The 13,678-nt window shown below is 44.1% G+C and overlaps 1 protein-coding gene across 3 annotated transcripts in view; it reads left to right on the forward strand.

Moving 5' to 3' along the window:
- The first annotated feature begins 1,373 nt into the window (after window positions 1-1,373).
- The window catches only part of LOC134346121 (T-cell immunoreceptor with Ig and ITIM domains-like), a 40,482-nt gene continuing 28,177 nt past the window's right edge, over window positions 1,374-13,678 (forward strand). For 2 of the 3 annotated variants that reach the window (XM_063047421.1, XM_063047424.1), the window contains exons 1-3: window positions 1,374-1,519; window positions 3,940-4,171; window positions 11,198-11,254. In XM_063047421.1, the coding sequence (XP_062903491.1) occupies window positions 11,212-11,254 (43 nt within the window). In that variant the 5' untranslated portion in view covers window positions 1,374-1,519; window positions 3,940-4,171; window positions 11,198-11,211. Of the gene's footprint in view, window positions 1,520-3,939; window positions 4,172-9,242; window positions 9,385-11,197; window positions 11,255-13,678 lie in introns of all 3 variants that reach the window. The other variant, XM_063047423.1, reaches the window with a different exon arrangement.

Below are 13,678 nucleotides of genomic sequence, written 5' to 3' on the forward strand. Positions count from 1 at the left end.
CTCACTGTCATGTGGCACAGGTAGTAATCCCGAGATTATGACCTTTGAGGTCCTGCCTCGCAACTTCTTTCCTAACTCCCTGTAGTCTGTTTTCAGGACCTCTTGCCTTCTTCTAGCTATGTCGTTAGTACTAATATGTACCACGACCTCTGGCTGTTCTCCTTCCCACTTCAAGGTCTCGTGCACACGATCAGAAACATCCTGTACCCTGGCACCTGGGAGGCAAACTACCATCTGTGTTTCCTTCCTGCGTCCACAGAATTGCCTATCTGATCCCTAACTATAGAGTCGCCTATTACTGCTGCCATCCTCTTCCTTTCCCTACCCTTCTGAGCCACAGGGCTAGACACTGTGCCAGAGGCGCGACCGCTGTTGCTTCCCGCAAGTAGGCCGTCTCCCCCAGCAGAACTCAAGCAGGTGTACTTATTGTTAGGGGGAACAGCCACTGGGGTACTCTCTAGTACCTGCTTCTTGCCCTTCCCTCTCCTGACTGTTACTCACTTCTCTGTCTCCTGTGGTCCCGGGATGACTACCTGCCTATCGCTCCTCTCTATCACCTCCTCACTCTCCCTGACCAGACAAAGGTCATCGAGCTGCAGCTCCAGTTCCCTAACGTGGTCTCAAAGCAGCTGCAGCTTCCGGGAGGCTGGGAGTCTCCAGGACATCCCACATCTGACACCGAGCACAGAAAACCGGCCTCCACGCTTTCTTTATGTCTGCATTCTAAACAGATAATCTACTTCGCCTCGACCCGTTATCGCCTAAGCCCCGTTGAGCCAAAGCCTTCTTACGCTGTCTCCCACTTCTCTGACGCCCGCTCCTCGGACGCCGCCTCTGTAAAGCTGTCTCCTTTTAAACTCTTCCTGCTGTTTACACTGGCCGACCTCCACGCGCTTGCGTAGTCGTGCCCCGTTCAAGCTGCTGAAGAAATAACAGAGATAACGTGAAATAATTAATCTGTAAGCACTTATTTCACAGTTTTCGAATGAATTACATTGTTGTTCTAACTCGTGTCTGCTCTGGAAGCTGATTAGTCAAATACGGACCCTCGACTCAACAACTAAATAGTGTACTATGTTTCAAGATTCAGCAGTTTTTTCCGTGACAGAGCGGGAAGCCAGTATTACGATCATCTGATTTTGACTAATCTCGGACTTCCTCATTTCGACAATCTATGAATATCTCAGCAGAGTTCATCGTCTGAGAAGACGGTTATTTTTGTTGGTTTGTACTGGTCTGTTTTCGCTTCCCATTCTCCGTTACACTGGTAACTTTCTGAGACAATTGACCAATTTTGGGAGCGTCATATTGTTGCTAAGTTAAATTTCCCACATTGTGAAACATTTCGCAGTTTCTCCTGCTGACGGCAACATCAGCAGAAGTGTTCCATCGTGGTTGTTTCTCAAGAAACCCACTGAGATCCGCATCAACAAGATATTCTCTGTATTTCGCCTGGTTGTGATCGTAACCTAAAGTTAACAGAGGAAAAAAAATCAGGATCAAGTGTATGAACACTGACGTATGTAGTAAAATTTATTGTTTTACGGCACCAGTACGGTGCAATGCATGCAATATAAGGGGGGGGGGGTGGAGGGAGAGAGAGAGAGAGAGAGAGAGAGAGAGAGAGAGAGAGAGAGAGAGAGAGAGAAAGGAGCGCAAAAAGAGGGCAAAAATGGTGAAGGAGTGTTCGTGGGTTAGTTCACAGTCGGTTTTGAAATCTGATGGCTGAAGAAAGGAAGCTGTTGCTACGCTGTTCTGAAAACACGGACTGCGTTTCAGGCCTTGTACCTCTAATGGTAATAATAAGAACAAGGCGTGTCCTGGTTGCCAGGCGTCTTTAATGATGGATGCCACCACTTTGGCATAGCCTTTTGAAAATGTCCTCAATGGTGGGAAGGTTAGTCCATGACGAGGCTGTCTGATCGTACAACCTTCTGTAGATCTTTCCGATGGTATGCAGAAAAATAACAAGCGGCGATGCAACCAGTTATAATACTCTCCAAAGTACATCTGTAGAAATTTGGAGAGCGTTCGGTGACATATCAAATTTCATTAAACTCCCACTGAAATATAGCCTTAGGCATGCACTCGTAGTAATGTTATTAATATGTTGGGTCCACATGTGTAGATCTTCAGAAATGTTCGCACCGAGGAACTTAAAACTACTCGACCTTCCCGCTGCTGACGCCTCGATATGCACTAATTTTTATTCCCTCGACTTTTCCTTCTCGAAGTCAGTCCACAATTGTTCTTAGTCTTGACGTTAAGTGCAAGGTTGTTGTTGTGACAGCAGTGAATCAGCCGATGTACCTCACTTCTGTTCACCTCTTCGTCGCTGTCAAAGATTCCGCCAAAGGCTGCGTCATCGGCGAATTTATAGATGGTGTTTGCGCTGTGTCGAGTTACACGGTCATGAGTGCAGAGAGAATAGAGTAGGGGGCTACATACGCATCGTTGAGGTATTGATCTGTTAGCAAGAAGGAGATGTTGCTTCTGTTTCGTATTAACTGTAAATTCCCGATTAGGAAGTTGAGGACCAGTTGCAGGGGGAGGTACCGAGGCCTTGAAGCTCATTGATTAATACTGAAGAGATGATGCTTACTTCAGAAATGACCCACTGAAGTAGTTGCAGCGTTTCAACGACCGTCCCGAATTCTCTGAGAGGTGGTCATTGACGCCATTCTTGTCATAGAATGTAGGTAGAGAACTTCTTATGCCGAGACTGAAAACCCGCCCAGATGACGTAGCTACTCACTATACTTCTAATTCGGAGTGCTGCATAACAGGGTTGTTTCTTCTACGTTGGAGAAACCAAATACATTTGAGTGACGTGATGGCAAAGCACCTCCGTATAGTTCACCGAGCGACCCTAAGCTTTTTGTTGTCTGACATAATAATTCTCCACCCACTGCCACTCTGGGCTCTCTTCTTTTGGCCACTGATACTATCCAATAAAGTTTCTTGAGTGAGTTCCGCACCTTCTGTCTGGGTTCATTGCACTAGTCAGGACTGAAAAGAAAATTCAGTAATTCCTTCAAAAGGAATTCCTTCTGTATTCGAAGCGCGGCTTTTGATGAAAATTGATCTGTTGTAAGATTAACTTTGCTTTCCCCTCCCCTCCCCTCCCTCCCTGATGCTCTCTGATCCTTTATGCGCGCATGTGTGTGGGTACGTGTTTTACAGAGATCTCCTTTGTTTTAGGTTAACAAGGGTGTAATTTTATTTCCTAGTGTTTTATTTTTATTCTCTTCTACTTATACTTGTCGCCTACTTTCGTTTCCTCCTCCTAAACCAATTTTAGCTAAATTGGCTGTCCTGATGAAGGGTCTCAGCTCAAAACGTCGACTATTTACTCCTCTCCATAGATGCTGCCTGACCTGCTGAGTTCCTCCAGCATTTTGTATTTGTAGCTCTGCGTATTATTCTCTACTTTGGAATTCTCTCTACCGGGGGTGTGTGGATGCTTCACTGATATGTTAGCTGGCACATCCACTATAGGTGTATTCCTATCCCACGTGTTCTCCATCATGCCAAAGTGATAATTTTTTAATCACTTTCGGCTTCTTTGCAAAGTTATGTTTCAGTTTTTAACTGTTGCGATTCTCTCAAGAGGGAATGTACTCTCCTCAGCTACTTTTTGACTCGTTGAGCATTTTCGATGAGAATGACATCGATTATTCTGCATTCTGAACTGCAGATCCAGTTCCTCAGTTGCTGATAATATTTAGGGGGGGGGGAAGAGAAAGAGAGAGAGATATGGAGAAAGAGAAAGAGAGAGAGGGAAGGAAAAAGAGAGAGTCTGTGTGTGTGTGCGTGTAGAGAGAGAGAGAGAGAGAGAGAGGTTATTTAGATAACGTCTACCCGAAACCTTTCATGTTTTCACACAGGTGTCGATGAGCCGCTGGACATTTTCCAACACGTTTCCGTTTTATTTTACAGCTTTTCAATCTCATAGATGGTTTATCTCACCAAAGGATTGGGAAACGAGAAGTGTGCTTTGTGCTGTAACCAACGGTTATGCGCAACATGCACATTACTATATAAGGAAACCGGAAGTGCTTTAAATAAAACTAAGATTCGGTTGTGTGCATAACGTCTGTGCTTTGTGGTACAAAGCTTGGGCTTAAGACGTCCACGGAAGGATTTAGATTCGGCAGCGATTTTGAGAACGGTAAGTGCTCCTTCACCGAGTATTGGGGAAATCTAATGGCGTTAGGCAGGGTCTTAAGAGATCGTTTGTCGTTGAATCGGGCTTTGAAGGGGGTGAATGTCTCTGAGCCTGGTGTCCATGAGGCTGACCTTCCTTGAAGCGGGCTCTGAGGACTTTGGGGCGGATAAATTTCCCGAGCCAAATTTTGGGAAAGAGTTCCAAACCTGGGATTCGGGAAGAGTGGGTTTCCGGCTTCTGGAGAGTCCTTGGGTCAGATTTTAGATTCAGTGGCTCTGGGACTGGCAGTTAGTAGGGCGAGTGTGTCTGGATGGGCTTTGGTGAAGCTGCGTGGGGCTTGAGCGGTGGCTTGGGGAAGACACAAGAGAGGGCAGATGCTGCATTCTAATGAGAAACAAACTGCTGGAAGTACTCAGTGGGTCAAGCAACCTCTGTACGGGGGCGGGGGGGCGGGCGGGTGAAGTGGAGGGTCGATCCTGTATCGGGACTGGCCAAGGTGAAGTAACAGCCGGAATAAAGAGGGGAGGGAGCGTGGTAAAGGCAGGATATGGCAGTTGATAGACATGGAGACGAGAAGGATAAGAGGCAGATAGAGCCAGTTTTCAAAGGAGTAATATAGATGGGAGACAGAGGCAGGTGAGTGATGGGTGGAAACAGGCAAAGGGATGAGATTGCCTCTCCCCCGAGGAGAGGGTGAAAGCGGAGGCAGCTGCTGGAAGGTGATTGGCTGGAACACAATGGCTACCAGTGCTTGGGGTTAATGTAAGCAAAGCGACAGCGTGAACCATTGATGGTGGGATGGGCAGTTAGAGGCAGATGGAATGATATGGAGGAGGGACTCCGGCTCATGAAGCATGTGGTTAATATGTGGTATTAACCAGGATGGCGAAGGGGACAAAACTGAGCCGACTCATATATCTCTGCCACCGGATTCCCTTCGCATATATCTTCAACCGCTCCCTTAATGGTTCCCAGCATGACCGTAATTATTAGATTCCAGCACTGCTAGGAAACGTTTGCCCGCTCATCGCTACCCCCCACCCCCCACCCCATACCCCGGCACCGGTCTCCACCTTCAGCCTTTCTTCCCCCACACGCCCTCGTCTGCCTTTAATATTTCCCCCTTTGTCAACTTGCATCTATCATCTATCTGCTAGTACAGTATTTCTCATTTCCAGCAATGCCCCTGCCCAGATCGTTAGATCTGCCCCTGATCTTTCATCCCTCTTTGGTCCCTATCACATTCTGGCCCCTGTCTCACTACTTCCCCCTTCCTAGTTATACTGGCTATTTTACCACTCCATTCTCAGTCCTGATGTGAGCTTTCGATCCAAAACGTCAGAAATCCTCTCTTCCAGGTGGCTGTTACTCGACCCGCCGACTTCCACCAGCAGATGGCTTTTTATTTGTGCTTCCGGGAGGATGACTATTCCTGAGCCGAGCTGAAGGTTGCTGTTTCCTTCCGCAACGCAGCCCATTACCCTGCCCCTGTCTAAATCAGTCCCATCCTTTGTACCAATTCGCCTTCAGTGGTCTACAGTTCAATGAGTAATGACGACATATGTTCACTGTTCGTTCGCCTCACTGAGTGAAGGAAAATGAAATTCAGTGTAATTCTTCAGTGGCCCTGCAGCCTGGCTGTTTTTAGAGCGCGGCTTTGCCGCTGAAATTCCTGTAAAACTGGCCTGTGAAGCACATCGATGTCTTTATCTAGAGTGGACATGGAGAGGATGTGGTCTGTTCTGGGTGAGTCTCGGACCAGATGGCACAGCCTCATAATAAAAGGACATCCTTTTAGAACAGAGATGACGGGGACTTTCCTAGGGACTGTAAAACGATAAGACATAGGAGCAGAATTAAGCCATTTGGCCCATCGAAACTACTCTGCCATTTCATTATAACTGATCCATTCCCATCTGAGCCCAATCTCCTACCTTTTCCTCATATCCCTTCACTCCCTGATTTATCAAGAATCTATTAACCTCTGCCTTAAACATGCCCAATGACTTCAAAGATTCAAAGGTTATTTATTATCAAAATACACAACTTTGAAATTCTTCTACTCCAAATAGCCAGGAAAACAAGAAAGAGAAGTAAAGCAGTACGCTCATTAACCCCCAAATTACTCCTCCCAGCACTGAAAAATCAAACAAAAATGGAATAAGTACATCGACCCTCAAATACCCCATCCCACGACACAAAAATCGAGAAAGAAAGTACATAACTGAAAAACACTATAAGTCTGAAATATAAAAGTCTGTAGTCCATGTCCATATCCAAAAGGCAGAAAACCTGGGTAACATTCTTCGTGCGCCTGATCTCCACAGCCGCATGTGGTAACGAATCCCATGCATTCACTACTCTTTGGATACAGAAATTCCTCCTCATCTCCGTTCTAATTGGACGGCCCTCCACCTGTCTTCGTATCATCCTCAAACTTGGCCGCAAAGCCACAAATTTCAGCATCCAAGCATTGAAGTATAACATAAAAAGAAGCGGCCGCAGCACAAACTGCTGTGAAACACCACTACTCACAAGTAGCCAAGTGAAAAAAGGCGCCTGTTGTTCCCAGTCGTTGCTTCCTGTCAATCAACCAATCCTCTGTCCATCCTAGTAACTCCTCGCGAGAGTGTAGTGTTTAGCACTAAACTTTACAGTGCAGACAACTCGGGTTCACTTCCCGCCGTTGTCCTGTCTGCCGATTGTACGTACACTCCGTGGCTGTGTGGGTTTGCACCGGATGCTCCAGTACCCTCGCACAGTCCAAAGACGTACCCGTGGGCAGTTTACTTAGTCTTTGGAAATTGCCCCGTGATTAGACTCCGATTAAATCGGGGGAATTGCTGGGTTGGAAGGGCCTGTTTGGCGCTATATCTCAATAAATAAATTTTGCTCTGGTATAGGCCCTGCTTTTGGATTTTATGTTGGCTTTCACTTTTCTTGTCCGCGTCATCCTGCCTTGAGAATGCTTCTTCTTAGACCAGAAGATATCGGTACAGCATTAGGCCTTTTGCCCCTCGAGTCTGCTCCGCCGTTCAATCATGATGATCCTTATTTTTCCCCGTCTCAGGACTAATCTCCGGCCTTCTCCACGAAACCTTTGATGCCGCGGCCAATCAAGAACCTAGCAATCTCCGCGTTAAATATACCCAAAGAGCTTGCCCCCACAGCTGCCTGTGGTAACAAATTCCACAAATTCTCCACCCTCTGGCTAAAGCAGTTGCTCCGTGTATCCATTTTAAATGGATGCCCATCTATTCTGAGGCTCTGCCCTCTTGTTCTAGACTCCCCCGCAATGGCATACATCCTTTCCAAATCTACTCTTTCTATTATCTTCGAAAGATTTCAATGAGAGCCCCTTTCATCCTTCTAAATTCCAATGAGTACGGTATCAGAGCCATCAAACGTTCCTCGTATGATAACCTTTCATTCCCGCAATTATCCTTGTGAACTTCCTGTGAATCCTCTCCAATGCTAGTACACCTTTTCATAGAACATAGAATAGTACAGCACAGTACAGGCCCTTCGGCCCACAATGTTTTGCCGACCCACAAATCCTGCCTCCCATATAAGACCCCACCTTAAATTCCTCCATATACCTGTCTAGTAGTCTCTTAAACTTCACTAGTGTATCTGCCTCCACCACTGACTCAGGCAGTGCATTCTACGCACCAACCACTCTCTGAGTAAAAAACCGTCCTCTAATATCCCCCATGAACTTCCCACCCTTTACCTTAAAGCCATGTCCTCTTGTATACAGCAGTGGTGCCCTGAGGAAGAGGCGCTGGCTTTCCACTCTATCTAATCCTCTTATTATCTTGTACACCTCTATCATGTCTCCTCTCATCCTCCTTCTCTCTAAAGAGTAAAGCCTTAGCTCCCTTAATCTCTGATCATAATGCATACTTTCTAAACCAGGCAGCATCCTGGTAAATCTCCTCTGTACCTTTTCCAATGCTTCCACATCCTTCCTATAGTGAGGTGACCAGAACTGGACACAGTACTCCAAGTGTGGCCTAACCAGAGTTTTATAGAGCTGCATCATTACATTCGTAGATGAGGAGCCCAAATTGTTCACAATACTCAAGGTGATATCTCACCAGTGCCTTACAAAGCCTCAGCATCACATCATTTTTTTTATATTCTAGACCTCTTGAAATGAATGCTAACTTTGCATTTGCCTTCCTCAACAGCGAATCTACCTGCAAGTTATCTTTCAGGGTGTTTTGCACAAGGACTCCACAGTCTCCTTGCATCTCAGATTTTTAGTTTTTCTCCCTGTTTAGAAAACAGTCTGCACATTTACTTCTACTCCCAAAGTGAATGGTCATCCATATTCCAACACTGTATTTCCTTTTCCACTTCCTTGCCCATTTTTCTAATCTGTCTAAGTCCTTCTGAAGCCTTCCTGTTTCCTCAATACTGCCTATCCCTCCACAAGTCTTCGTATCATCTCTAAACGGCAACAAGGCCATCTAGTCCATCATCTGACTCATTGATATACAGCATAAAAAACAGCGGTGACAACACTGACCCCTGCCGAACACCACTACTCACTGGCAGCCAACCAGAAAGGATCATTTTATTCCTACTCGCTGCCTCCAATCAATGGGTTCATAACTTGGTAAGCAGTTTCATGTGTGGCACCTTGTGAACGGTCTTTTGAAAATCCAAATATACAATATCCACTACATTCCCTTTATCTATCCTAACGCAATTTCCTCAAACAATTCCAATAGGTTCATCATACAGTATTTTCCCTTTAGTATGTGGGTGTGTTTCTGAAAATGTCAAGGCAGAAGGAAAGTAAAAGTGTTGTAACTTCAACACCTTAACGGCAATTAGAATGCAACTTAAGAATCTCAAAATAGCAGAAAACAAAATCTTGGTGACTCTTGAAATCTTATTTTCTATGGTCACAATTTGACGAAGTTTGAGTATCAATCTGACTTTGGCCTAACCTCCACGACTGCTTCTTGAGAAGCGAAAACAGCCAAGGAAAAATCATGTTCAGAAGTAAAAATATTCGTTATTTCATAACCATAGATTCGTATAAATTTAACTTTCTTTCGAGCATTGCTGATTAACTGTCTCGACGTGGTGATGTGGCGCTAACGCTGGAACCGGGGGATCTGTTTCGATGCTTCCAGTCTGGAGCTTGCCCACGTGGCATCGTTATTTGTCCCCGTGCGTTCCCATGCCCTGATTGTTAATTGGTTAGTATAATTTGGGGTTTATTGTACTCGGGTTGAGAGCGATTGGGGATGTTGTAATGGGTGAAGTTGATGGGTATGTAGCAGAGAAGAAAATACAAAGTTGGTCGCATGTCAGAACACCTCTACTTCGTTCATAAGAGCGACAATGAGCATTCTGTTGGCTGGAGGGGTGGGGTGGGGATTACTCTGATAGCTAGGTGAGACACTATGGCCTGAATGGAATCTGAACTCCCACACCACCACATTCACGAACAGATAGTATCCTTTAACCATCAGGCTTTTAAACTAGCGAGAGTAACTTCACTCACCTCAATTCTGAAAGGATTCTACAAGCATGGACTCATTTTCAAGAACTATAACATGTACACGGTATTATTTATTTACTTATTTATTTCTGATTTTGTTTTTGTATTTGCATAGTTCGGTTTCTTTTCTATATTAGCTGCACATCCGACATTAATTTTCAGCATTCTGGCATCTGCCCCCTTCCTTTACAGTCTTGATAAACGGTCTCGACCTGAGATAGCGACAACTTGTTCCCCTCCAAGAATGCTGTCTGAGTCCCTCCAGCATCTTGTGCGCCTTTCTCTGGATTTCCATGTAGAATCTATGGACCAGAGTGCACTCGCAGTTTCGGGTCGAGACCCTTTAATCAGTCCTGATGAAGTGTAGTCTTTTCCATAGATGCTGCCTTGGCTGCTGAGTTCTCAGCATTTTGTGTCTGTTGCTTGGATTTGCAGTATCTGCAGATTTTCCCCTGTTTGTGATCTGCAGAAATCCCTGTGTTTCTAAGAGTTGCTTAATAGTAAGGTCTATACCAAAAGTTTCAAGAGTAGCTTAAGAGTAAGGTCTATACCAAAAGCTCCCGGCAGTATTTTTAAAACATTGTCTGAACATTGCCTGTACAAAAAGGGAAATAGATACCAAACTTCAGTTGCTAAATGATGATAGTTAAATTGTCCCAAGGGCTCAAACTTCCTTAAGTTTTGCTGATGAAACAAAAAAATGTAGAAATGAGTTGCGATGATTAAAAAAATCTGAAGCTTTTTTTTCATTATTACCATCAAAGGAAGAACATCTTCTGTCCTAGATCAGGTACGACAAGACGACCTCCTGCTACTTCGTTAAATGACATCGAATAGCATTAAGTTCTTTGTGACTTGCTTTTGTCCGCTGTGTAAAATGCAGTACGTGATTCTATTCATCTTTGATCAGGTACAATTCAGACAGGTGCACGATATTTTAATCAGATTACTTATGTTTTAACATTCAGTATTTATCCGTTAAGTCTAACCCACAACTGCAAAATCAAGCACAACCATCTGCAAAATCAGACAAGGAACACCACGCTTCAGGTCAAAGACATTCAGAAAAACTGGGAAAAAAGAGGAAATCTGCTAGCTTTAAGTTGCAGAGAATGCACGGAAGGATTCGGTAGGATAAAGGGAATATTTTTTCTAAGAGGGTAGCTGCAGCGACAAGTTATTAATGAAACCATTTTCTGGAGATGAAACAAGGAAACTGACGTAAAAGTTGCAAAATGCAGCTCAGAGCTGTAGGACATGCCAATGAGATGAGGTAGTGTTGGTGGGGGGAAAAGCTTCAGTAAATAAAATAAAAACGAAAGCCATTTGTATGAAATTACTGAAAATAACACTAAGTCCCGAAGACGACTATTTCTTTGGTGAAAGATTTTCTTTGGGCATTCTTTTATATTTCTATTTCAGACTTCCGACATACGGACTTTAGATTGTATTTCTATTTTTTACAATATTTACAATACTTATGTTCATTTGCTTCTCTTTTTCTATAGGCATCCGCCGAACTATGACGTGGTATGAGTTCGTATGTTTATTGCTGTTGTTCTCTGGTAAGTGCTGCGAACGAGGACGTACACACACACACACACACACACACACACACACACACACACACACAGACACACACACACACACACACACACACACACACACACAGACACACACAGACACATACACACACACACACACACACACACACACAGACACACACACACAGACACACACACAGACACACACACACACACAGACACACACACACACACACACACAGACACACACAGACACACACACAGACACACACACACACACATACAGACACACACACACACAGACACACACACACACACACACACAGACACAGACAGACACACACACACAGACACAGATAGACACACACACACACACACAGACACACACACACACACACACACACACACACACAGACACACACACACAAGAGCAAAAAGAGAAACAGAGAATGAGGAGAATGAGAGAGGGGGATAGAAGAATATTGGGAGCATTAAGGTGTTAGTGTTCTCCTCAAGATTATTTTGACAATCACTTAGATTATCACTAATCTAAGGCCTAATTGCTCATGCTCACATATTATTCGTTAGTGAAACAATTCAGTCCTTTTTTGAGGGAAGAGCAAGTTCAAAGTAAAATTTATTATCAGAGAACATACAGTATATATCACTATATACTAATCTGAGATTCATTGTCTTGCAGGCAGGACAAGGAAAGCAAAGTTTTAGTGCTTTAATGTTCCAAACGGTACAGAGAGGGGGTAAAAGAGTCGGTGGAGCCGCATTATTAAATGCGCATTACTAAACATCTGCAATTAGAGAGAACATCTTGGAAGGGCATCCAGTGAGGCGACATGGGCAAAATTTAGGATGGGGTCACGGTGGCACAGCTGTTGTGCAGTTAATTAGGACACCCGAGAATGAAAACGCAATGACATAACAAAAAGAATCAGCCGATTCGTTCCATCGTGGCAATTAGATCGTATTTGGAAGAAGCGCGTATTTGGCATTTTGCAATGTTAGCGGCTCTCCCCAGCACAGAGGCTTTGCTTCAGTACCACCTCTGTGCACTGAATCTGTAAGTTCTCTTAATAGCTAAACATGCATCAATGTCTTCTATAAATATGTTCAGTAAGTGAAGCTCCTTGATCTCCTTGGCGAGAGAATTTCAGAGATTTACCAGCCCAGGGGTGATGATATTTCTTCTCATTTCTCCCCCGAACGAGTAGTAATCTTTTTTAAGACCGTAAAACTTCATTCTTTCTTTTTCAATATTTTTATTAATTACTTGCATTCTAAACGTCTGAGCAGGGAATATTAATCTGCCATTTAGCTTGTTAAACGACGCATTATCTTTGTGTGCATCATTTAGATCACCGGTCATTCGTTCAAACAGTAGAGAAAATAACTCCATTCTGTTTAATCTGTCCTCATTCTGCTATGAACCAAGTCATCACTGTGATATAACCATTAGACATGGGCGCAGAATTAATTCATTTGGCCTTTTGAATTCTCTCTGCCTTTTCATCATGTCTGATCCATTTTTTTCTCCAACCCATTCTCCTGCCTTCTCCCAATAACCGTTCACATCCTATCTAATCAAGAACTTATTAACCTCCACCTTCAGTGCACCCAGTGACCCAGCCTTCACGGCCGCCTATGGCAACGAATTCCACAGGTTCAGCACACTGTGGTTAAAGAAATTCCACCTCATCTCTGTTCTAAATGGACGTCCCTCCATAGTATAATCAGGTCATGACTGACCTGAATGTATGGATGGATCGGTGGATTTTCAGCTTTGCATTTCCCTGACAGAAGGTTCAATTACGTAAGCATCAATTATATAAAAGTTCTGGGATAAATTTGGTGACTGAACAAAATATTACAGAGAAGGTTATTTATATTGTAAATACACATCTCTCACTTGCAGCGTACAGATTAAAGAAAAATCGCCTTCCATGTTTGATTCAATGAAAACGTAACGAATCAATTTTCTGATGCTCAGTGACGAGGGAAAGTTTCCAAGGTCCGGCGATGAAAAATGAGATTTGTGATTATTATTGATAATGGGCGCTGTTGTCAACAGCAACAGGCAATGGCAAATGACATTTGGGGAAGCAAACCATAGCAGAACGCACGCAATATCTGGGAGGCCTCTGCTGAGTATTAGTGAGCTGAGGGACCTCAGGTTGTAAGTCTGTAGAATACTCAAAGTGACAGCAGCAGTGGATAAAGTGGATATTCGAATGTCTGCCTTCATTGCCGTGTCACTATTACTAATAATTGGCACGTTAGTTTACAACTTCTTAAAACATTAGGTAGACCTCATCTCGGTTATCGTCAGCGGATTTAGCCCCTACATTATAGGAAGAATGTTATTGAGCTGACAGGATGCAGTTGCAGCTGATTAAATTAGAAAGTGAAGATTTGTAGATGGCGACAATCTTT

This window comes from Mobula hypostoma, chromosome 5, assembly GCF_963921235.1.
Source record: "Mobula hypostoma chromosome 5, sMobHyp1.1, whole genome shotgun sequence".
Classification (NCBI taxonomy): domain Eukaryota; kingdom Metazoa; phylum Chordata; class Chondrichthyes; order Myliobatiformes; family Myliobatidae; genus Mobula; species Mobula hypostoma.